We start from the raw sequence: 26,406 nt of genomic DNA, 5'->3' as shown, positions 1-26,406 counted from the left end.
AAACTAAATGATAGTAAATTAACTTTTTAAGTCTGTTTGCCAGATATTTAGTATGTATATGCAATTTAAGTTTTTGATCAATGAATATTCCAAGGTACTTAGTCTGTGAAACTTTATTTCATAACTTTTTTTAATTAAAAAACATGAATAATTCGGTCTGTTTAACCCAGTGAGAGAAAAAGCAATGTTTGTTTTTGCTACATTTAGGCTTAATTTTTAAGTTTTTAACCAGTTTTTTATTTTATTTCGTGACATTTTCTGTTATTGTTTAAATGGCTAGTGATATCAGAAGTAAGTTCACATAAAGCATCTGTAGTACTACGACCTGGTAAAAACCCATATTGTTTATCTGATATAATTTTATGCCTATTTGGGAAGTCTAATAATCGATCTTTTAAACTCTTCTCGAAAATTTTAGCAAAACATGTAATTTGACTAATTGGACGATAATTTCCTATAACATTTTTAGGTCCTGATTTGTGAATAGGGGTAACAACTGATTTTTTAAAACTACATGGTATTTTACCTGTTTCATAAATTTTGTTTATTATGTGTAGTAGGGGTTCAAGAATTTTTACATGGGTTTTTTTAATTAGTGTAGCAGATATACCATCAATACCTGGACAGCTTCTGTTTTTAAGATTTTGAATATGTTTGATTAGTTCATTTTTAGTAACTGGAGATAAAAACACAAACCGACTGTAAGTTTTTTGAAGACATAGTACATTTTTAGGTTTGGGAATCTTCTTTTACATTTTAATACCAACATTTGTAAAGTATTGGTTACAGAAGTTGGACATTTGAAAGTCATTTTGAAAAGCATTCTCGAAGTGACCATCAACTTTAATATGACACTTATCCAGAGTTTTTTTCATTAGTAGCATCTTTTATAATTTCATATAATTTTTTGCTTTGTTAATTTCGGTTTTATAAAAGTTTCTTTTTTGTTTTCCTATTATTTTAGTTAATTCGTTTCTGTATCTTTCATACTAATTTTTAAGTTTTATATTGTAGTTATTATTGAGTTTTTTTTTAAATGTATCCTTATCTTTAATTAAAGAGATAATACCATTTGTTACCCAATTTTTAATTTTTTTGTACTTCTTGAACACATTGTTATTTTCTGAACAGTTCACATATTTAGCGAAAACTTCCGAGAAAGTTGTCATTGCTGTTTCAGGGTCATTAATGCTCTTAATCATTGTCCAGTCTTACTCTGCTAATATATTTTTTAGTTTTTGATAATTAATGGATATTTTATTTATAATAGTTTCGTTAGTATTATGTTGTATGCGTGCTTTTTTTCTGTGGCTGCATTTTAAGGCTAATATTTAACAATACCGGAAAATGATCTGTGACACAGCTGTCCAAAACAAATGGTTTTAGTTCCAAATTACGATTATTTCTACATTTTAAAAATCTGTGATCTATGTTGGTGATAAGTATCTAAGATAAATAGCCCATTTAAGACATGATAGTAGAATACTTAATAACATCAACATCCGAGGTATCCAACAAGTCTATGTTAATATCTGTTAGCGAACTTTGCAAATGTTCCTCGTAAATAAACAGTTGTTGTGCGCACCCCGTAACGCGTAGTTTCGTAACCGGTTGTTGAGGGCGCCGCGCGTTAAAATGCTATCTGCTGATTGGTCCGCCTGCGTCGGAGAGTGATTCCCCTCGCGATAGTGAAGAGAAGGAGACAGACGATTAGCGGCGTAGGAAGACCACGCGTCGTTGTTACTTATCTAATCTAACCTTTTTTTTTGACTAACCTCACGCCACTTGCACGTGGCTGATCGAAGACTGGGGTTTTCTCTTTTAAAATTGAATAAACAAATCCTAAAGTTTTTTCACGCATTATATTTTCACGCTGCAACCCAAATTAACCAACATTTTGATCCTTCGAGTCGCATGAAAACGTACAAATACGTTTAAAAGTCGATGTGCCAGTGGAAAAAGTAGTGAAAGTGAAAACTTGAGAAGCAGCCAGCAGATACCTAAGAGGTTAGTCCAAATCATTTAAATAAAGCCAGCCTTCGCCGTCTAAGTCGAGTCTCAAAACCTAAACGTAATCCTAGGGTTATAAGCTGAGATTTTTACCCAAAATTTGAATCACATTGTATTTGATTTCAAGTTAAACCTAAAAGCAAACCTGTTGCTTGTAGACTTTACATACCAGGCCCAATACCTACTTGGTGCTTTTTGTTTTGTTACATTTTACCCGAATTTTAATCTTTTAACCCTAAATAAACCCGAGAAATCAAAGGCTTGCTCAATTTAAATGAAATTCCAATTGATTTTGCTCTCGTTTTCTCATTTATTTGTAGTCTTTTATGCGCTTTATTATTATTGAAATAAAGTATAACCTTAACCAATTGATTTTACGCTATTAAATTCAGTCAAGCGTGTATATGACCAGCTCAATATTAATTTTTAGCCTCTAAAGTTGAACCTTTTTGCGCTTTTGTAAGTATAATATTTATAAATAAATATACAACATTACTCGTAGTAAACAATGGCTGAAGAATTAACTGCAGAACAGATTTTAGTTAAAGCTAAAGGTGAAATAAAGTTTTTGACATCAAAAAGAGGTCATCTTAAGGCATCTCTTACCCGATTTCAAAGATTTTTAGATGCATCTACCGAAACCCTAAGCTCACCAGATATAAAAGTTCAAATTGAAACCCGGTTACAAGCTGCTAAAACTAGTCTCAATGAATTTGAAAAAATTCAGTCAGGCATTGAAGATATTCATCTGAGGTATGATCTTCCTGAGGCAGAAGATCAGGATGATGTGCGAGCAGATTTCGAAGAAAAATATTTTTCCATTATATCCAAAGCCACCTTCATGCTTCAAAGCTTCACTCCCTTAAGTGTTCCCATACCCGAGAACATTCCATTAAGCTCAGAACCTATAAATAATGTAACTACACTTATGACTAAGCTCCCACCTATATCAATTCCTGAATTTTCAGGGTCTTATGAATCCTGGACTCAATTCTTTGAGACATTTGAATCCATAATAGATAAAAATCCTAGCCTTCCCAAGGTTCAAAAATTCTACTATTTGCAATCTGCTTTAAGAGGTGATGCTGCTCAAGTCATCAGTTCACTCACTGCCAGTGATGATAACTATACCATAGCATGGAAACTTCTTAAAGATAGATATCAAAACAAAAAAGCAATTACACATTCCCATATCAAAGCAATTTTTAACCTACCCATGATTAAAGAGGAAAATCATTCAAGCTTACGCAAATTCTTGGATAGCTTTCAAAAGCATTTTCGATGCCTTGAAAACTTAGGTGAAAAAGTGATCCACTGGGATACTATTTTAATTTATCTCTTATCCTCCAAACTAAGTCAAATTACCCGCAGAGAATGGGAAATTACATCTAAGAATATGGAGAACCCTACCATTTTAGATCTCACTAACTTTCTTACTGAGAGGTGTTATTTATTAGAGTCTATTGACTTCAAGATCTATAATAAACACGAGTCACAATCCTCCAAGCATGTTTCTATACACAAAACATTTGCCCATCCAGCTTTTGAAAATGTTTGTCCATTATGTAAGGCTAATCATTTTGTTTATAGTTGTAAAAAGTTTATAGATTTATCCATAAATGATCGGTATAGTGAGGCCAAACGACTCAAACTGTGCACTAACTGCCTGCGTCCAGGTCATCTTAACATGAATTGCAAATCGAAGCATTTCTGTAGGACTTGCAAACGCAACCACCATTCCTTGCTGCATCAGCTTGGAAGTCCTAGAACTTTCGAAGTTGCTGTAAATCCTAAATCTGATTTAGTTAGGCAAGCCAGTAACAATCAATCTCCTCAAACAGCCTTATACACTCAGTTAAGGGTGAACCCAGGTGCAAATCCAAATGACATCAATTCAACTTTGCCCAATCCTCATTCTAGCAATTCACTTTGCAACTCAAGAATTGTAAATTCTAATCAAGATATATTTGATAGAAATAGTACTTCATCACCTCATCAGCCATCTTCCTTAAATGTATTGCCAGATAATTCAAGAAATACTCCGGTATTCCACCAAGAAGAATGTCAAAATAATCCCATAACCAACTATAGTTTAGCCTGTGCTAATTCAAGCTCGAATAACTTTATATTGCTATCTACTGTTTTAATTCAAGTATATGATGGCCACCAGACACGCATTCCTTGCAGAGCTCTCTTGGATAGCGGGTCTCAGTCCAATTTTATATCTAGAAGTTTATTCGATAAGCTAAGCCTCAAATGGGAAAAGATTAACATACCCGTATGTGGTATTAATCAAGGGACAACTTATATAAATAAAAGAACCATGTTGACTTTTCAAGATTTAAATCTAAACTATAAATTTAAAATCTCTGCCCTAGTAATCGATAAAATTACAGAAGAATGTCCTCAGCAGGTTATTGATATTTCTAAATTTCCCATTCCACATGACGTTCAGCTAGCAGATCCAACATTCTATCAACCTTCTGAGATAGACATACTTCTGGGTGCTAGTATATTCTATGAACTATTAGTTTCTGGCCAAATAAGACTCGGAAAGAATAATCCAATTCTCCAAAATACACTATTAGGATGGGTTGTCTCCGGACCCATATCAGCTCATCAAGATCAATTTTGTAAACCTATATCCTGTTTTTCTCTCAATAAAAATTTTGATATTGAATTAAAAAATTGTCTTGAGAAATTCTGGCATATAGAGGAACCTATTCACGAACCCAATAAATTATCACAAGAAGAACTTGACTGCGAATCTCATTTTGTTGAAACGGTTTCTCGTACTACTTCAGGTCGTTTTGAAGTCAGTCTTCCTTTTAAGAAGAATATTTCCCAAATAGGTTCTTCTCGGGAAATAGCAGAAAAAAGATTTTTTGCTATAGAAAGGAAATTTCTAAAGAATAAGGAATTTCATAGTTCCTACTCTCAATTTATTCAAGAATATGAGCTTTTAGGCCATATGTCAAAGGTTGATATCACTAAGGATTCCGCCTCGGTGCCTACATACTATCTGCCTCATCATGCTGTGGAAAAGCAGGATAGTACCACCACTAAATTGAGAGTGGTATTTGATGCCTCAGCCAAATCGACCACAGGTATATCTCTAAATGACTCCCTTATGGTCGGCCCCACTATTCAAATGGATCTGTTTTCTATCATCATCAGATTTCGTGAACATAATTACGTTCTTACAGGAGATCTTGCCAAAATGTACAGGCAAATTTTGGTGAAACCCTGTGAGAGAAATTTTCAACGGATAGTCTGGAGGGGCTCTCCCGATAGTGATTTACAACACTTCCAATTAAACACCGTAACTTACGGTACTGCAAGTGCTTCATTTTTATCTACTAGATGTTTAAAGCAAGTATCCCTTGACAAAAAAACCTCATTTCCCAATGAAAGTCGTATCATAGCCCATGATTTTTACGTTGATGACGCCCTCACAGGAAGTAATGATCTGAATGAACTCGTAAAAATAAAATCCAATTTAATTTCGATTTTTCAAGAATACGGTTTCGAACTTAGAAAACTTGCTTCTAATAACCCCACTGTATTATCTGATATTCCTGACAATGGGTCTATAGAGTATGTAATTAATGAGGGATCAAGCAGTAAAACATTAGGAATTTCATGGAATTCTCCAAAGGACCAATTTGTATACTCGTCAAATCTAAAAAATATACCTGATGTCTTAGTGACTAAACGCTCCATTCTTGCCGCAATATCAACAATATTTGACCCACTGGGTCTTTTAGGACCTATAATAATACAAGGAAAAATTCTAATACAAAAACTATGGCTACTTAAAATATCTTGGGATGAACCTGTTCCCAGTGATTTTCACAAAATCTGGTTGAATTTTTCTAATCAGCTTGCAAAAGCGAATACCTTTAATATACCTAGACAAGTTACAATTAAAAATCCTCTAAGGGTTCAAATACATGGGTTTTCTGATGCGTCAATAAACGCTTATGGTGCATGCATGTATGTCCGTTCCGAAGATGCAGATGGAAATATCCACTGCAACTTACTTTGTGGAAAATCTCGTGTAGCCCCCCTCAAAGCTGTTTCTTTACCCAGGTTGGAACTCTGTGGCGCTCTGTTGCTCGTAAAACTTGTAAAAAAGGTTACTAAGATTCTTAATTATCCCATATCGGAAATTTTCTATTGGACCGATTCCTCTATAGTACTGTGCTGGTTAAGCTTAGAACCTCGCAGCTTAAAAACATTTGTGTGTAATAGAATTGCCGAAATTCAGCAACTATCTGATGCAGGCAATTGGTACCATATTGTTTCATCTCAGAATCCTGCTGATATTATATCGCGGGGCATGACTCCTACTGATCTCAAAAATAATATCCTTTGGTGGCATGGACCTCAATACTTAAAAAAACCAGAAAAGTATTGGCCCACAGGCAAACATATCTCAAATTTTGCGCGTCAAGCCCGTGAAATATCCGAAATCCCTGAAATTAACCCAAAATCCTTTGTTTTTATCGCAAACCCAAATATTGACTTTGTCACCAATATTTGTTCAAGATTTTCTTCGTACCCCAAGCTAATTAATGTTGTAGCATATTGTCGAAGATTCCTTCATAACCTAAAAAACAAAGCTCAAAGAATTACTGGACATTTGTCACCAAATGAAATTTCCCAGAGTACTTCTTGCCTTATTAAGCTTATCCAAGCTGATAGATTTCCTGAAGAAATATTTGAATTGGAACACAACCGTGGTGTTAAAGCCAGAAGTAAACTTAGCACGCTTAATCCTTTTCTCGACCGCTCTAAAATTCTACGAGTAGGTGGTCGATTAAGTCATGCGAATATAGACTTTGACTATAAACACCCTATTGTACTTCCTCATAACCATCCGTTCACCGAGCTAGTTGTTACCCACGAACATGTCAAAAACTTACATCCCGGTAGTCAAACAACCCTATCCTTTGTAAGGCAACAGTTTTGGCCACTAAAAGGAAAACCTTTAATTAAACGAATCATACGGAAATGCATGCCTTGCTTTAAGGCCAATCCGCGAACTTTAAATGCCCAAATGGGAGACTTGCCACCATCCCGGGTAACCGCTAATTATGCCTTTTTTAATACCGGTGTTGACTATGCTGGACCCTTTCTTCTAAAGGATTCAAAATTCAGAAACAAAAAACTCTTAAAGTGTTACATTTGCATCTTTGTATGCTTAGCTACCAAAGCTGTTCACTTGGAGCTAGCTACAGAACTGACAACTCAATCGTTCATAGCAGCATTTATGAGATTTATAGCCCGACGAGGTTTGTGCATAAATATGCACTCTGATAATGGTTCTAATTTTGTAGGGGCTAAAAATGAATTTAACGAGATATATAAAATTTTAAATGATGAAAGACTACGGAGCTTTTTGAGCGAGAGTAAGATATCTTGGAATTTCATTCCGTCACGTGCTCCGCATTTTGGAGGTCTTTGGGAGGCGGCAGTAAAGTCGACAAAACAGCATCTTAGGCGAATTCTAAAAAATACGCCATTACACTATGAGGAATTTTACACGTTGCTGGTTCAAATTGAGGGCATTTTAAATTCTCGGCCGCTGACACCCTTAAGTGACGATCCAAACGATTTGGATGTTTTGACGCCCGGCCATTTTTTAATTGGTCGTCCCTTGAACATGCACCCGGAGTTGGACTTCACAAAAATTCCTGACAATCGACTATCCCGATACCAGCACATGCAGAAAATGGCGCAGCACTTCTGGTCCCGATGGTCATCGGAGTTTTTGCATACTTTGCATCAAAGGTACAAATGGAAATTCAAGGTCCCGCGTACCGAACTACTAGGCTCCCTTGTTCTACTTAAGGAGGACAATTTACCAACCTCGCAGTGGAAAAGAGGGCGAATCATCGAGCTACATCCTGGCAGTGACAGTACTGTGCGTGTAGTAAGTGTTCGTACAAACAATGGTGTCGTCAAACGTGCAGTAAATAAATTGTGCCCGCTACCTATTAAATGTGCCCAGGTCGGTTATAATAATACCCTGAATTGACGTTATTAACGCTATGTATACCTTTGCTTACTGCAAAACTGTCATTATATTAACTATTATGTAAGTAGAAATAATTATGTATAATTTTTAATTTTTATTCTGCAAGTAAAAGAGTGATATGTTAAACTATAACCCATATACAGTCCACTTTTGTCTTTTCTCTTTTGCTTTTAATATATTAATTTCTATCTTTCTCCTATTTAATTGTTATTTCTACATGAAGTATGTAAAATTTTATTTGTTTTATTGAGTATGTTTATGCTTTTCTTCATGTGAAATAAAACATGTCAATTTATTTTTAATCCGCACAGAATGCCTAATATAATTTATAAATTTCTCTGTTATTTGAAATTTTGTTGGTAAGGTCATATGCTAGAAATTTTGCACTTAACTTTATGACTATTACTGATTTTGTACTATTATTTAAGCCTATATTAGTTCTAAGCTTTTGTATCATTGTACCCCCAGTCTCGAATTGAGGTTCTTTATATTGGTATTTTAAGTTTAGATATATTGAAAGTTATCGGGAACTTCCAAGGGCGGCGGTATGTTAGCGAACTTTGCAAATGTTCCTCGTAAATAAACAGTTGTTGTGCGCACCCCGTAACGCGTAGTTTCGTAACCGGTTGTTGAGGGCGCCGCGCGTTAAAATGCTATCTGCTGATTGGTCCGCCTGCGTCGGAGAGTGATTCCCCTCGCGATAGTGAAGAGAAGGAGACAGACGATTAGCGGCGTAGGAAGACCACGCGTCGTTGTTACTTATCTAATCTAACCTTTTTTTTTGACTAACCTCACGCCACTTGCACGTGGCTGATCGAAGACTGGGGTTTTCTCTTTTAAAATTGAATAAACAAATCCTAAAGTTTTTTCACGCATTATATTTTCACGCTGCAACCCAAATTAACCAACAATATCTCATATTAATTACATAATTAATAACATACATATTAGTAGTGGTTTTGACAGCTCTGATTTGTTTTATAAAAGCTTTATTATTATTATTATTATTATTATTATTACATGCAGTACTGAGTTGTACTTAGTCAAGGTCCCGAATATATACTCAAAGATAAGTTTCATCTTCAAAATCATTAAAAATCTTTTTAACAAAACCATAAATTGCTGTGGTTTATAACGTTCGGGTGATTATAATCTAATCACCTCTTCTGCTTAAATTAAATTATTCTTAGTTCCCTAAGTACGCTAAACATTATGCAGAATTAACTTTATGGCAAATAATTAAAGGTGGTTATACTCGATAAAGTTTCTGAACAGTACAAATTTCCAAAAGCTCTATACAGGGTGTGCCAACAAGGTGTACGGCTAAGATAGCGCCTTAACTATACGAGGTAGAGCAAAAAGTTCTACAGCAAAGTTGTAGGGTTGACAAAAACCTACGAACTAAAAATATTTTTATGTATACTGGGTGTGTCACAAAAAAGGTACTATAAAATATGATTTTTTTTTAAATGGTACGCCCTCTATATTATGGTACTAAAATGTAAGGCAAAAAGAGTACTTTACTATGGTATAACGCTTTTAAAATTTCCGTGTGGCGTTGCAACGTAATTAATTTTTTTATGTTATTTTTTGCCTTTTAGAGGGTTCGTTTAAAAAATCATAATTAACTTAAAATTTATTCTGCGCCTATGAAACTTATACCACAGTTAGTCTAGGGTACCTCCATTAGGCTGACTGTTATAATTTGTAATTTTTTAATACAGGGTGTTTTTAAAGAACTTGCTGAAATTAAATACGCAATATCTCAAATTTTTTAAATGGAACACCCTGTATATTTTTATCTAATTAAGTTTGACCCTCAAATACCTTCATTTTTTATTTAATATGTCCTATAGCTAAACCAAGTACTTTTTGAGATATTTTAACTTTTCTGTAAAATACTATGCATAAAACGGGTAATCTTTAAGTTTTGATCAAGATTGCTTAGAAACATTGGTTTAAACTTAATTATCAGAATATTAGTTTTATGACAGCAGTAGACAAGATTATGATTTTCCTTCAAAAACCATTTTAGAAATTATTATCGGTGAGTTAGTTAATCGATTTTTAATTTTTATTGTTCATTTTGTAATCAATATGAATTTTCCTCGTGAGGAATTTGTTGATATGATATATGCCCTTGGAGCTGCTGAAAGAAGTAGCTTTTTGGCATCTGAAATTTATGCGCAACTGTATACTGAAAGGAGACATCCCCAAGCACAAATGTTTCAAAAACTAAAAGAAAGATTTGAGAGAACAATTGATGAAAAACATAAACGGGTGAAGCCACTTACAAATGAGGAAAACAGGATGACAGCAGATTAAGGTGTCGTTAAAGATCCTCATAAAAGCGTTAGGCAGCTAGCTAAAGAATTACCCTTTAGTGCAACATCAATATCTCGCATGCTTCGAAGCGAAAAATTCCATCCTTACTACATTCAATTGTTGCAGGAATTACTTCCTCAGGATTATGAAAGAAGAATGGCTTTCTGTCAGTGGGCGCAAAATAAGATTCGTCAGCCTGAATTTTTTTATGACATCTTACAGGTGAAATGTATTTAATCTTTTTACAAAACGATTTTAATGTCCTTCCACAAACGTTGCCTGACCATGTTCGAGATAGAATTTGGTTTCAGCATGACGACGCTCCAGGCTCATTATAGCCATGCTGTTAGAAATTTTTTAAATGAGCATTTTGATGACCGGTGGATCGGGAGAGGTGGGCCGGTCCCTTGGCCCGCAAGGTCCCCAGATTTAACCAAACTGGATTTTTTCTTGTGGGGATATGTGAAGGAAAAATGCTAATAAACAACTCCTACCGCAAGTGAAAATATGAAAAATAAAATTCGGGAGATTTTTCAAATAGTCACGCCAATTATGTTGGAAAAGGTTAATGACTCATTCTCAAAAAGGGTAAACGCTTGCGTACAAAATTTAGGAGGTCATATTGAACACAATTTATAATAAAATTGTAATTGATCTTTAAAATTTAAAATTAGTGTAACAATGTACATTTATGCAAAAATACGTAAGTACCTACCTAGTATGTAATTTAATTTTGCTATTTTTTTTAGCAGTTTAGGTGAATAATTGTGTTGGTTAATTTTTCAAGTATGTAATAATAATAATAATAATAATTGTAGGAAAAGTAATAATTCTAATTCTTTAATAATTTTTTTTAAGCAAACTTGATCAAAAATTAAAGAATACGTTCATTTGAAATATTCATTTCCATTTGAAAAATTTGAGATATTGCGTATTTAATTTGACCAAGTTTGAAAGTTCTTTAAAAACACCCTGTATTAAAAAATTACAAATGATCATAGTCAGCCTAGAGTGGGTACCCTTGACTAACTGTGGTGCAAGTTTCATAGGAGCAGAATAAATTTTAAGTTAATTATGATTTTTTAAACGAACCCTGTAAAAGACAAAAAATAACATAAAAAAATTAATTACGTTGCAACGCCGCACGGAAATTTTAAAAACGTTATACCAAAGTAAAGTACTCTTTTTGCCTCACATTTTGGTACCATAATATATAGGGCGTACCATTTAAAAAAAAAGTCATATTTTATAGTAACTTTTTTGTGACACACCCAGCACACATATAAATATTTTTAGTTCGTAGGTTTTTATCAACCCTACAACTTTGCTGTAGAACTTTTTGCTCTACCTCGTATAGTTAAGGCGCTATCTTAGCCGTACACCTTGTTGGCACACCCTATATAATTTAACAGCATTTGTGTAGGCTGAGCAAAAAATCACCTTCAAAATAATTGACTGCCTTATAAGCAAAATAAAAAATTACAGTTTTCTCTTTGTAATGTGTCTTCAGGGTCTATACAACTAAGACTTCTATAAACTGTAACTAAACTAATGAAAATAAAAAAAATGATTTATTGGAATTTATTGGTATATTAGCGGAAAATGGTAAGCCTGACTGCAATTTGCAGCTTGTAAAAAATTTTAAAATTGTCAAAGATTCCAGCAGAGTTATGGCAGGATATAATGTATATGTCCTGCCATATATATAAGGGATATAGGATCTATTGCGTAGTTGTACAACCAGGAAAAACTTTCCCTCCTTGGAAAAATAGGTATTAGAAACGGTTTCAATTAATCCACTATTTAGCTGGTAAACGTACTTTGGTGGCAAGATAAATCTGAAAATATACTCAAAATTAGTTCTCTTTATTAAAATCGCTAAGTGCCTTTTTTATCTATAGTCAAATTACATGACCCCTATAAAGAATCAGTAAACTTGATAAAATGGGAGTTGTTATTCAATATTTATATGGTAAGTTATTGATATAAAATATAAAAAGAATGATGTACAAAACCACATGGTGGTACAACTAGAGAAAGCTTATGTTCAGTAAAAAAACTATTTTACTTTATAAGAGATATGTTATTTCTAGTTGAATTCTGATGGAATATAAACAATAATACTCCCAGGTGGTGTATACAAAATCTCCTTCATCAATCATAATTAAATAGATTCTTAGAATCTTGGATTTTGATAAACCCTGTATAAAAAAACTTCCTATATATAAACCTATATAAATAAAATCTAAAAATATGTACAAAAAATTTGTTCACTATAATATTTTATTTGTGCTTTCATGTGATTTATTTAAAACGTGTGAGACTTATGTAACATTTCGACAATCCACATTTCTCTTATCGAGGGATTCATTTAATTCCAATCTAACTGACCTATGGTCAACCCGGAAGTGAAGCAATTTCCTTTCCGTTAGCCATGAAAATCCTTATTTTAATGGCAAATCTCCTATTGAACTAAAGATTCAGTAACTGGGTACAATTTAACGCGTGGCTGGCGAGCGCAGCTCGTTTCCCGTATAATAATAATTACATGTCAAACGCGAAAATTTTCTAAATTATTTTTATTGGTTCTGGAAACAGTATGGACTGATTTAGTACCCTTCTAATCCGGTTAATGTCTATAAAACATAGGAAGAGCGTTTATTAAGTCCCGAATGCAATGTGGTTATTATCAATATAATAATAATTAATGAACCATAATAAAATCATTTTAGCAAGTTGCCTAAGATTTTATTATGTTCTGAGAATGTTACGAATTGGGTGGTCTTTATCTGTAAGCAGTAAATTAGAAGCATAAAAAATAGATTTTTTTGTTTAAGCTTTTACAGCGTGACAGCGGCGACATTTATAAACGGATTTTGTATTAATCTGGCGTAGGTGTTGACTCGTCTAAATCCTTTTGTGTCTACTATTTTTTAAACTTGTTTGTTCGTTAATCATTATAAAATATGCCTTTTTAATTTATACATATTTCTATTAATATCGTTGAAGAGTCGAAGTTTTTATCTAATAATCGCATAAGGTAATCCAAAAGTTTAAGTAGCACGAAAAAACTTTAATTTAGTCAATACCATTGATAACTATTAAATTCTAATATGAAGATAAAGCCACAGCAAAAGAACGTTAAGCTGCATGTCAAAAACTACTAGAAATGACATTGAATCTGAAGGAAAAAAATAAAAAAAAAAAGCTTTTTGATCAGGCGTTTTTTGTACATATTGTCTCACTGTATAAATAATGAAACTAAAAATTCTTGTTATTTTTTACAAGTTTTACATAAAGCATATTCTTTCTGTTTTAAGCATTTGCTCAAAAAAATAAACGAAACGTGATTTTCAAAAAAAAAAACCGTGAAATTTTCGAAAGCTTTTTTTGTGTTAATTTTTGGTTTTCAATTTAATGAAATACTTAGGGCCGGTGTTATAAAACTATTTTGACAAGTAACTTAAAGTTAACTTGTGCAATAACGTCACATGTTAACTTCAAAATGTAGAGGTTAACTTTATCGGATGGATGGGGTATCAGTTAAAGTTAACTTTATAAAAAAATTCTGGTTTTTCACATATACAGGGTGTTTCAGAATTTCAAGAACTATGGGATCAAACTGCTGGGGGTTGTTCAGTGCAACAGAAGAATCCATTTGAGTATAGGAATCCATGTCCGGAAATGCGTCACTACGCCACTACGGCCCTAAGACGCGTTAAAATTTATAAAAAACATTAATTACCTAAATAGGATCTGCTGCATTTATTTTTACCTTTTGTATATGATACCATAACAACAATTGTTTAAAATTGACGCTTATCAATGTCAATTCTCAATGTTATGTTTAAAAATGTTATACCTTACAATTTTAAAATATTTATTGCTAATGGAAAACTTTACCAATCAAGAATTGGCGGATATGCATTTGGCATACGGAGCAACAAACTGCAATGCACGAGCAACATCGCGGTTGTATCATGAACGTTATCCCGAACGACAGCATCCTGGATACAACAAGTTTATTGCGGTTCATCGGCGGCTCGCTGAGACAGGCCTTAAACATACCAAGATGCATGATACTGGTGTTGCTCGAACCGTAAGAACAGTCGAATTTGAAGAAGAGGTGCTTCAGCGAGTTGCCGATGAACCATCAAATAGCACACGTGACGTCGCTAAGAATATGAATACGAGTAACGCTTCTGTCTGGCGGGTACTACACGAGCAACTCCATCCTTACCACTTCCAGAAAGTTCAAGATATGACTGCAGCCGATTATCATCCTAGAGTTCCATTTTGTCCATGGCTTTTGGATCACATCATTGCACAACCAAATGTTTTACGATATGTTTTATGGACCGATGAAGCCTCTTTCACAAGAGACGGTATTTTTAATAGTAGAAATAGGATAGTTAATAGAATAATGTTTGGGACGAAGAAAATCCTTATGCAATTTTTCCAAGAAAACATCAGAATAGTTGGTCTGTCAACGTATGGGCAGGCATTGCTGATGAATATTTAATTGGGCCATACCTTCTACCGGAATGGTTAACAGGAGCTATTTATCTGCGTTTCTTGGAGGAAGTTCTCCCAGAACTCCTTGAAAATAAACAGCCCACTAAACGTTAGACAGCAAATGTGGTTTCAGCATGATGGAGCGCCGGCTCACTTTGCTGTACAAGTACGCGAGTATTTGGCTCAGCGGTTTGGGCACCGTTGGATTGCCAGAGGTGGAGCAGTTTCTTGGCCTCCTAGGTCACCCAATTTAACGTCGCTCGATTTTTCTTGTGGGGACATGTAAAGTCTTTAGTCTACGAAACTCCAGTAGAATCAGAGCTAGACTTATTTGGACGAATAACAGCAGCATTTGAAATCATTCAAAACGAGGATCAAATTTTTAGTGTAGTCCGCCGAAATCATGTGCGGTGTTAAAATCGGTGTATTGAGGTTGGAGGAAGACATTGTGAACAATTGTTGTAATGGTATCATATACAAAAGGTAAAAATAAATGCATCAGATCCTAGTTAGGTAATTAATATTTATTCTAAATTTAAACGCGTCTTAGGGCCGTAGTGGCATAGTGACACATTTCCGGATATGGGTTCCTATACTCAAATGGATTCTACTGTTGCACTGAACAATCCCTAGAAGTTCTGTGAATAATTTTAAATACAATCTAGCACTGAAAGAGTTTCTATTCCTTGACATTTTTACCGTCATCTATAAATGGCGGATAGAAATTATCTCCTCGGGACTACCGGACTGTCGAGCATGTGATATGTCGTAAAAAATGCCGCCATTTTTTATAGTTCTTTAGCTTGTAGAGGTTTTCTTTCTACAAGTATATCTATGGCCAAGCCAAGCCAAAATAAAATCACGAAAAATTCATGTTTTGACAGTAGCACATCGCCCTAATAACGCGTCAAAGACAATGAAGAAGAAATGGGACGTTTATAAAACTGACATTTTATTGCTAAGAGTATGATGTTTTGTTATTTGTTGTATGTTGATGGTTAAAGTTAAAGTTAACTTCTGAAAATTATTTATAATATCTTAGTCAAAGAAGTCGTAGACAAGAACTTCGTGTAGTAACCGCTTTTTTATTTCGCTTATGTAATTTTGATTGCTGGTATTTATTGAATAGTCCTGTAAAATCTAAATTGACTGGAAGGTGTGAAAGGCATCTAAGGGATATATTTTATTTTTTATTTATTAACTATTACTTCTCGTTGATTACCCTACAAGTTATTTACAGTTAGTATATAATTATTAATTTTTTCTTTAATCTGTATAAGACCTCTGGAAGCCTTCAAATTCAATAAAAAATATTAAAGTTTATTTTCAAAGCACAAATAACTAACCCAGGTGCGAAAGTCAAAATGGATAGCCTGATACCTAATCGTAGTGTGAACGACGAGATTAGTGTGTGGTCAAGTTAAAATATAATTTATTATTTAAAAATCACACAAAAAAATGCTTCCATATAGGTGCAGGGTAAATCAATGAAGGCTGTTTACACGGACGTGTTATCTCTGCAATTTCGATACTTTTGCTGTATAATATCAAGACCTTTACATTGTTTTTCATTATTTTATGCTAAGAATTGTCCACATTACTAATTTGTGCCGCATATTTCACATTCACATATCCAGAATATCAGAATATTTCATCCGATTTCACGTAAAAACTGATATTTCGAAATCCTCGATAAAGTGCAGAGGTTTTAATATAAAACTTCAAAGGTCCGTATCTAATGTAAATTTTATTATAGACTTCACGATTTTAACATAAAAGTTTTATTTCTATAACACGGGTGCGACAAAACTCAAGTGGAGCATAAAGTGACAGACTAAGTACGGGTTTCCATTTACCCGTAGACGCATTATCGTAAATTTCTATAAATGTGCACAAGAAAGTACATAAAGTTTATGACTGTGCTCTACTTGTTTCTTGTAATTTTATGGTAATGGGAATAATTTTAATGATTATTTGAAGGTGCGATATTTACACCCGAAATTTTGAATATACTGAAATAAACTCCTGGACAAAATTATCGCATCACTTGATTTTTAGAGATTTTTTTTTAATAAAGATAAAAAAATAAGCAAACTTATAAGCATTGTTAACTATGCATTATTAATTAATAAAAACAATTATATTCTATTTAACAAAACGAGATTTAAGTAACTAAATTCAATACAAGGAAAAGCATCGATTTTCACTAACTTCAATTTTGATACAAAAATAAAACAATAGACCCATAATGAATTCTTAATAACGTTTATTGCCACCTCTAGCTGCAATGACCGCTTGAAGTCTTCGCAGCATTCCTCGTATCAAATTATGAAAACTTTCCTGCGGATGTATTCTCACTCCTTACGAGCAGCATGTTCCATGATAAAGCATAAACATAGTTTTTGTCCAGTTCTGCTTTTTATACGAGAAAAGATATAACTGTTTTAACTGATATTTATTTTTATTTAAATTTTCTTGACAAAATAATTAGTGGTGCGATAATTTTGTCCAGGAGTTTACTTACGAGACATATTCTTCCCAAACACAAAGTTTTTCTCCTTATTTCAAAAATAATATAAAAAATCTTTGAAGAAGAAAGTGTACAAGAAAATTTAAAGATATTTTATGGTAAGTACAGGAAGATATATTTTTTGAGTTTGATCAATAATCTTTTTTCCATTGATTTTGACGAAGATAATAATTTTAAAGTGTAAAAAAAACGCAGGCACTTTTTATGTAATTGAAGTTCAATGACAAAATTTTTTTTTAATATTCCAGGAGCTAGAAAATCTGTAAGGATAAAAATATTTCTTTCACCTAGTGTTTTTTTTACATTTCTAACATTTCTATCTAAAGTAATGATCATTCAATCATAACAGTTTTGTGTACAACGAAAGACTCCATCTGGGAACTATTTTAATAGGTACAAAGATACATGATATACATGATATTCGTAAACAGCAACTGAAAGCACTAATTGTGAATCTAAGGAATTTATTGGTGGACTTTGTAACAAATTTAATGCTTTTATATCGATTGAATCTATGGAGACTAATTGATAACAATGGTAGATATAAAGGAAATTTTATATGGCAGTTTCATTTTCTCCAACCAAATTTCAAGCTCCGAATATAGTATCAGATGCTTTCAGCTAAAGGCAGATGAGTCGACAGATTAGGCTGCATATTATATTAGCCTGTAATAAAAGGTCACTCTTATACAAAAAGTTGAATATATAGATAGAGTTTTAGAAGAATACTGTTGTATGTGAATTGAAGGAAACATTTAAATACCGTCAATACATATACTATTCTTCACGAACTTACTGGCTTGGTTCACCACCTTATATCAAGAATATTGTCTGTATTAGAAAGAATGCTAGACAAAAGAGAGTCTACCTTTAGATAAACTCGTAAATTAATGAAACTACTCGCCAAAAATAAAACTTCACTTGAGAAGAGGAATGTTTTGCAGCGAATGATCAGAATATTCGTCGGTTATCGGTATCATAACCGAAAGGTATTTGTATTGGATGTAAAGTAAAGTTATAAGTATAGGCCTGGCATGATCATTTCTGAGATGGTTATGCAACTCTTCACTGCTTTCTGTAATGCTCAAGTGCCATTACCTAGTTATTTATGTAGATGATGTAGTCATCATGAAAATAAGTACTCTTTTTTACTAAAGGACCCGAGGGTCTCTTAGTAAATCGTTGAAAGAATTATCGTTAATGAAAAAATATCAGTAGATCTTAACATAAGGTATTGGTTAAATACCTTAAAGTGACTATTGATAGCAAGTTAGTTTGGGATTTTAATATATTAATGAGTCTAAAACTAGAATAGACTCGAACTTAAGACGACACTTTACACTCTCATATAAGCCCTAGATTCCATGGCAAGTCTTATTAAAATAGAACTTTGTACTCATTTAGAAACAAGATCACTTAAAAAATGCAAATCAAAACAATAAGTACTGGATACATTATCAGACCAATTACATTAGCATACTATAAATTGTCACAGAAGCCTTCTTGCAACGTTGTCCAAGAATATGGTGGAAATTAACTAGATCATAACTACAGCAAAAATAATCGCCTGCAGATTTAAAAAAATGGCATTCTGAAAACCATGCAAGATTTCGGGATCCTATTTGAATTCGAGATTCTATTTGCTTTATAAGTCTTACACTTGACTCTGAGGCACATAATCAGTCGCGCAAATCAATCAAGCTCTATTCTCTTGTGATTAGGCATAATGTTGTTCATCCTCTAAAGTCTGACCTTTGAAATAGCCTCTCCTTTGATGGATAAGCTCTCCGTTCCAAAATGAAGAAAAAAAGATTAATTACAATAATATCAATAAGTCTGGACTCGATAACGTTAAATCTACAAAACCAGAATTTTTTACGAGGCTCATTTATGGGAATCTTAAATCTAAATATTTTGGAGGATACCTGCTCAAACTATCACAAAACAGATGTGTAATCAGCTTACTCTAGAGCTGGTGAATAGACAATATAGGGATGCTTATTGTCAACATGTCTGTACTTAGTATAATAAGAAATATAGCAAGACAATCAAAGAAGCAATTAACATAACTCATGAAATCCTATTTATCCAAATGCCACTCTTTGAGGTTCGCTCGGGTGGCGTCAGCAAAAGGAGGTTTAACAATGGGTATGTCTCAGGGTTTAATTTTGGAGCCTATACTATTCTTAATATACGCTAATGATCTACCACCAGTCATAATGTAAAATTTATCTTCTTAGCTGATGACCATAGTGACCTTTCGCTCTTGTCTTCCTTACCACTTTTTATGCTTCTTTTGAAGGTTTCCTGACGGTGCAAAGGAGAATAGAGGGGTGGTTTGCCACCAGTCGTCTTCGGTTGAATGCTGATAAGACCCTCGTAAAAGATCGTATTCTCAATGAGTAACCTTGGGCAGGTAGAATCCGCTAATACTGCTAAATTCTTTGGGGTCACTCTAGACCAACGTTTACATTGGGATTATCACATCGATCAGCTGATTGCTAGGCTTAATAAAAATGTGTATCTGCTAAGAGGGCTCAGTGATAGGATGTCTGGGTCAGCTCTGAGAACTACCTACTTTGGTGTTTTTCGCACTTACATGACCTAATAGTATTCTGCCCTGGGGACAGGCATCTGATGCCAAACGTGTGTTTGTTTTTCAAAGAAGGCTGATAAGTGTACTGGCAGGCCTCACTTAGGAAGGACTATAAAACAATATTTAAACAGCTTGGCATCCTCACCCTGGGTACAGTTTGGAAATCCTTCTTTATATTAAACATAATGCTCAGTCATTTACGGCTTACCAATTCTACATAGCTATAATACTCGACATAAAACAGACTTGAGAACTCTCTACTGCCGACTGAGGAAGTACCAGGATGGATTGAGCTTTTAGAGGGTTAAATTTTTTAATGTTCTTTCTTCTAAAATAAAACGTCCACCTCTTAATAATTTGTAAAATATAAAGGGTGTTTTAATAAGAACGCAAGATTTGAATTGCGCGCTTTATTTGACAATCATAATGTCACATGATTATAGTGTGACAGATTGAAAGTTGACAGATGGGAATTAGTAAACATGGAATTATTATTAGTAAACAAAACTATTGTCCTGATTGTCAAATTTTTTTATCAAAATGGTGAAAGTTTAATTGCCACTGTTCGTAAAGTGCATCCAATGTTCGGTTGAAAATTCGAAAGTACTGGTTTGGTTAGCGATGTGAAACACACGATACAAGCTCGTAAATGTCATTTAGAACAAAACATCACGGCAGTTCGCGATAGTGTGACACAAAGACCAGAGACGTCAGTTCGTCATAGGGCACAGCAATAAAACATTTTAACAGTCACTTCTGGGAGAATTCTCACTAAAGCATTACAATGTCCTTCAAAATTCAACTGACTGAATAACTTCTGTCAACAAACCATGCGAAGATAATTCACCAATTGGATACTTGAGCAACCTGCTGATTTTGCAAACGAAATCATTTTCAGTAATGAGGCCCATTTTTACCTCGATGGCTTCGTTGATAGGCAAAACTGTTGCATTTGGGGCTTAGAAAGTCCACCAATGATTCATCAGAAACCAACTCACCCACAATGTATCACTGTGTGCTGTGCATTATGGTCTGGAGAAATAATTGAACCGTTTTCTTTGAAACGAAAAAGTTAATACAGTAACGGTTAATGATGAACAGAAAATGGATGATCGTGCTATGATAACACAGTTTCTTGTGCCTCATTTGAAAGCTATTGATCTTGACGACATGTGATTTGAGCAGAACGGTGCCACATGTCATACCGCCCGTGAAGCCTGCAATCATTGAAGCAATGGAAGCCGAAATTAGATACTGTATCAATGAAATTTCACCACATGTATACCATAACGTTATTGAAAATTTCGTCAAAACGGTACGCATATGCCAGCAAAGCCGTGGCGGCCATTTACGAGATATTTTATTCCATACATAATTCCGAAATGCATATTTTCTAAATCAATAAATAGTTCAATACTTTGCCACAGAAAACCATGTTTTATTGAATACTGAAATCTTGTGCTCCTATTGAACTACCCTTTTAAGTACGAAAATTTTATTAGCAAATTCATTTTATTCATTTGAGGAATGTTTAAAACATGTTTTTTAAAGATTGAACTGTGCTTTGTAGTGTAGAAGTATGTTGTATTCTTTTTTTTAGTATAATCGATTTATATATTTTAGTCTATTTTGACTTTATCTTTTTTCCCGTGTATAAAATTTTGTTTAAATTCTTGGCATGAATAAAGATTATTATTATAATGATAATTATGATTATCCATGCCTTAAAGCAGCGTTACTCAAAGTGTGCTCCGCGAAACCGCCGGTAGGGCTCCGCCAGCAGTCATAATAAATGAATTCATGTATTAAAGTGGACCCTATAGGAATAAAGTTACCTAAGATAAAAATAAACAAGCAAAACGACACGCCTACTTATAGGTGTTACTGGTACATATGTAGGTATACGAAAATTTAATACATGTATTATTAAGTAAATGCCCGACCTATTACATCGAAATGTTACAGCGTTACTCGTACGCCACCATTCGCCCCCGGACTATAAGCAATCGAATAACCTCGGTTTGGCGCATACTTCGACGCATACTTCGGAGAAAATCGCCTGGCTCTCCGAAGTTTCTGAGGAATTCGAGATGATTCGATGGTTGCTGGTATAATATAAAGGAGGATTGTTTGGCGTGGAGAATTTATTAATCAAGCACAATACACACCGCGCTTAGTATTTTATGTTCGCTTGTCTTGTTGTTGTTCGTAGTGGTTGTAAAATCTTGTATTTCGTGAGTCAAGAGATACTATTTGTCATAAAATTGACCAAATCAAATTAGTGTTAAAGAAGAATGGAGCGCTGGCTTAAAGTTGTTGCACAAAATGTACGCTTGGATGATGCGTCAAATTCAAATCAAGATGATATGACGGCGTCAAGTTCTAGTTTTATGGTTTCAAGTTCAAGTAGTAAAACATCTAATGATACACTTAAGGTGAAAAAACGAAAGTATGACGAATCATACATTATTCTCGGATTTGTTGATTCCATCGACTCACCTCTTTGTATGTTGTGCAGCAAACTCCTTCCTAATAGTTCGATGGTACCTGCTAAGATGCGCCGACATTTAGAAACTGTACATCCCGACTTCAAAAACAAAAGTAAAGATTTTCGTCTACGTCAAAAAGGACCATTCATAAGAAGCCAAAAAACTATGACGTATGCGACTTAGACTGTGAATGAAAATGCCACGGAGGCATCGTATTTAGTTAGTTACCGCATTAACCAAGCAGGAGAAGCGCACACTATCGCTGAAAAGCTAATAAAATCATGTGTGGTAGACATAACAAAATGTATGCTCGACGAAAAATCTGTAAAGCATCTTTCTACAGTGCTGATTTCGAACGAAACAGTTACGCGCCGAATTGGGGATATCGCAGCAAACATAAAACAAGAACTGGTTTCACGGCTTCAAAATAACAAATTCGTTTTGCAAATGGATGAGTCGACCGATGTTGCTGGACTGGCCATCGTGCTAGTAACTGTGCGATATCCATATAAACATTCACTCGAAGAAGACTTGCTTATGTGCTCATCGCTGCCTACTAACACAGCCGAAGAAGAAATTTTTAACACGATTAACATATTTTTTGAAGAAAACCAACTCGATTGGAATGATTGCATTGATATTTGTACCGATGGAGCCAAGGCAATGACAGGTAGAACAGCAGGAAGAATATCACAAATAAAAATGAAAACGCCAAATTGTAGTTCCAGCCACTGCATCTTGCATAGACAATCACTCGCGGTTAAGAAAATGCCACCAAATCTAAAATTGTTTCTTGATGAGTCAGTAAAAATAATTAATTTTGTGAAGTCACGTCCACTACAATCCCGATTGTTCTCAATATTATGTGAAGATTATGGTAGCGATCATAAAACACTGTTGCTCGATACTGAAGTGAGATGGTTGTCTCGGGGTAAAACTTTGACAAGGCTTTTTGAACTAAGAACAGAATTAGAAGCTTTTCCTTACAGATGTTCCTTTTAATTTATAAAAGACCGTTTGTCCGATAAAAGTTTGTTATTTAGACTAGCATTTTCAGGAAGGAAGTTTGGAAAACTTTACGAATTAAACCTGTCACTACAAGGAAAACAGACAACAGTTTTCATCAGATCTATAAATCATTTCTAGAAATGACATCGGATACAAGCATGGAATCATTGTTCAAAACAATTTCACTAAATGATTTTTGGTGCAGGGTTCGTGATGAATATCCACAAGTTGCCACAGAAGATTTGAATGTTCTTCTGCCGTTCCCAACAACGTATTTGTGTGAAACGGGATTTTCAGCATATGCAGCTACAAAAACAAAATACCGCAATAGACTGGATGCCGAACCAGACAAGAGAATTCAACTTTCTTCTATCAAGCCTGACATTACCCAGTTGATGAGGAATAAAAAACAATTTCATGCCTCGCATTAAATGAACTTAGGGTTATCATTTGCTTACTAACTGACTACTTACTGTATCTTTTTTTATATGTATAGGTACTATCTTTTTTTGTATGATTATTAATAAACAATTCACATATAAATGCTTTTGCTTTTAGTTTAGAGTTTAGAGTTCCGTTAAAAATTTAGTTTTTTAAAAAGGTTCCGTCACGAAAAAAGTTTGAGTAACACTGCCTTAAAGAAACCAAAAGCACCGTCTTCGACAAGGTTATCACATTCGTCAAATCACTTAACTTTGTAATGAATGACTTCGTAAGTGCATTGAAATCTAACATTATTCCAGATACAGAAGAAAAATAAAAGGATAAATTTGACGCACGAAGGGAGAAGTTCGAACTTAAATATTATTTAAACAAAGGAAGGTAAAGGCTCCGTTTGGGACCGAAGACACTTAATCAGGTTTGGCCGGATAAGTTGAATAAAGTGAATATAAAATTCTCTAGATCAAGGAAGCTTTAGCATTCCAGCGATATTATCTTGAATACGAAATCTCTAATATGTTCCGGTGAGAAGATGGGTAAAGGCTGAGTTTTTTATATTTATTGAAAAGATCAACTTTAGTTACATAATTATCTCAGTTTTATTGAAGCGGAGACTTAATTTTGAAATAAATGCACATTATAATATAGAGAAAGCGAAGGTCGGAAGAATAGACCCTCTTAAGCCGGGTCTATATTCTGAAACAAAATATGCTATATAACAAAGTTATACAAAATTTTTTTTTACAACTATGTTTTATAACTTGTTATAAAATAGCAGAGACATCCAGACTATGTAACAAATTAAATCTAAACAAAATGTGTGTACATTTTACTGCGTGGCAGCAATAGTATTTAAAATGTCCTCAAACGTAGATAATGTAATTTTGGCAGCAGCCATTGACAGGAGATTATAAATATGATGGTAGTTTTAAAGACTTTCTAAAGATAATAGTGTTGATTTTTTATAAATCAAATTGGTCATAAAATAAGCAAAAAAGAGACGACATTTTGAGATTTATAACCAGTAATAAATATTGGCGAATACATTGAGGTTCTTAGCAAGTGGAGATTCCTACCAAAGATTAAGCTACTTATTCAATTTTTTTGAACAAAGTATTTCGAATATTGTTCCAGAAGTCTGCAAACACTCATCGACGGTTTAAGGAAGAAAATTAAAGTAAGTATATTGAATTTTCTAAACTTTTTTAGTAATTGAATTGCAAGTAGAATAAATCAGGACAAATTCAGAAAGATTTGGATAAATTCATTCTCACTCATGTTCATATTTCTCTTTAAAAAAAACCATTATGGCCATTCCTCCCGTTTTTCAACATCCACTAGAAAAGTTCACTTCATTCTTGTTTTTAGTTCTGCACTTTTTTTTTTTTAAACTTCCTAAGGATTACAAGTTCTAACTTCGAATACCTTATAATTCAAATTGACCATAAAATAGGCAAAAAAGATACATTTCTAGATGCAATACCAGTAAAAGAAAGATTTGCGGTTACGTTGAGATTCATAGCAAGTAGCAAGGAAATTTTTATATAACATTGCGTTACATACTTAGAACATTGAATACACTAGAATAAACATTGGCTGTTTTGGATTGAGCGCAACATCTACATAGGGGGCAGAGGGGATATTTTGTTGATAAACATGCTTAGTTTCATAATAAAGCAGTGACATAATAAATTATTATAATTAGCAGAAACTGAGTTGCATTCTTTATTATAAAGCAAAAGAAAGAGTGAAACTCGTTTAATAAGGAAAACTATTTTGTACTATATTTACACTAAACACTAATAATAATTAATATTTTTAATTTGGATTCTTTAAATCACCAAATTTCCACACACAGCGGCAATGCTGTAGATTTTGCCCAGAAATATTCTCGCGATAAAGGTATTTGGCAACTGCGTTCGTGGTTTACTTTTGGATGGTGCACATTGCCTACAGTTAACCGTTATGTATTAAAACGATGAAAGTGGTTTCAGTGCGTTTTTTAAATTAATATTAAGACTAAAAACTCCCTTTTTGCTGAAAAATGATAAATAAGTCTGAAGTGGGTCACATAGGATATTGGAAAAAAGAAAATTCAAATCGGTCCTTTCACAGGCGAGTTAGGTGTCAATGGTGTCATCCTTGTAGGTTATAATTTTCTAAAAGACGGCATATTTGTAAGGTATCTATTAAGTATTGGATACCAAAATATTAATAAAAATGTGTAATTAAATATATTATTATAATCTAGCAAATTTATTGCTTAATCGAATCCTAAATGCCGCAAAATTAATGTGTGCAAAAATGACGGTAGTGTCTTGTCGATATCCAGCAACCAAAATCAAGAACGCACCATAATTATGTCGTTTGCCAGCAACATATTTATAGTCGGCGCTCATTATTATTTAACCAATATAATGCCCGTATCTCCTGGAATTCCAAGGGAGTT

The 26,406-nt window shown here is 33.8% G+C and overlaps 1 protein-coding gene and 1 long non-coding RNA gene across 2 annotated transcripts in view; both read left to right on the top strand.

Moving 5' to 3' along the window:
* Window positions 1–26,406, top strand: part of LOC126735279 (uncharacterized) — a 67,727-nt gene that overhangs the window by 30,539 nt on the left and 10,782 nt on the right. The window lies entirely within an intron of this gene.
* Window positions 1,540–8,920, top strand: LOC126735278 (uncharacterized). Its single transcript, XM_050439225.1, has 2 exons — window positions 1,540–2,007; window positions 2,082–8,920. Exon 2 carries the CDS (start codon window positions 2,519–2,521, stop codon window positions 8,051–8,053), a length of 5,535 nt encoding a protein of 1,844 aa, XP_050295182.1. The 5' UTR covers window positions 1,540–2,007; window positions 2,082–2,518; the 3' UTR covers window positions 8,054–8,920.

Source organism: Anthonomus grandis, chromosome 4 (assembly GCF_022605725.1).
Source record: "Anthonomus grandis grandis chromosome 4, icAntGran1.3, whole genome shotgun sequence".
Taxonomy (NCBI): Eukaryota; Metazoa; Arthropoda; class Insecta; order Coleoptera; family Curculionidae; genus Anthonomus; species Anthonomus grandis.
This window is presented reverse-complemented; position numbering and strand designations above follow the sequence as displayed.

Bases quoted from the DNA above. Each gene is read 5' to 3' on its own strand.
- LOC126735278 (XM_050439225.1), top strand. From the start codon at position 2,519: ATGGCTGAAGAATTAACTGCAGAACAGATTTTAGTTAAAGCTAAAGGT.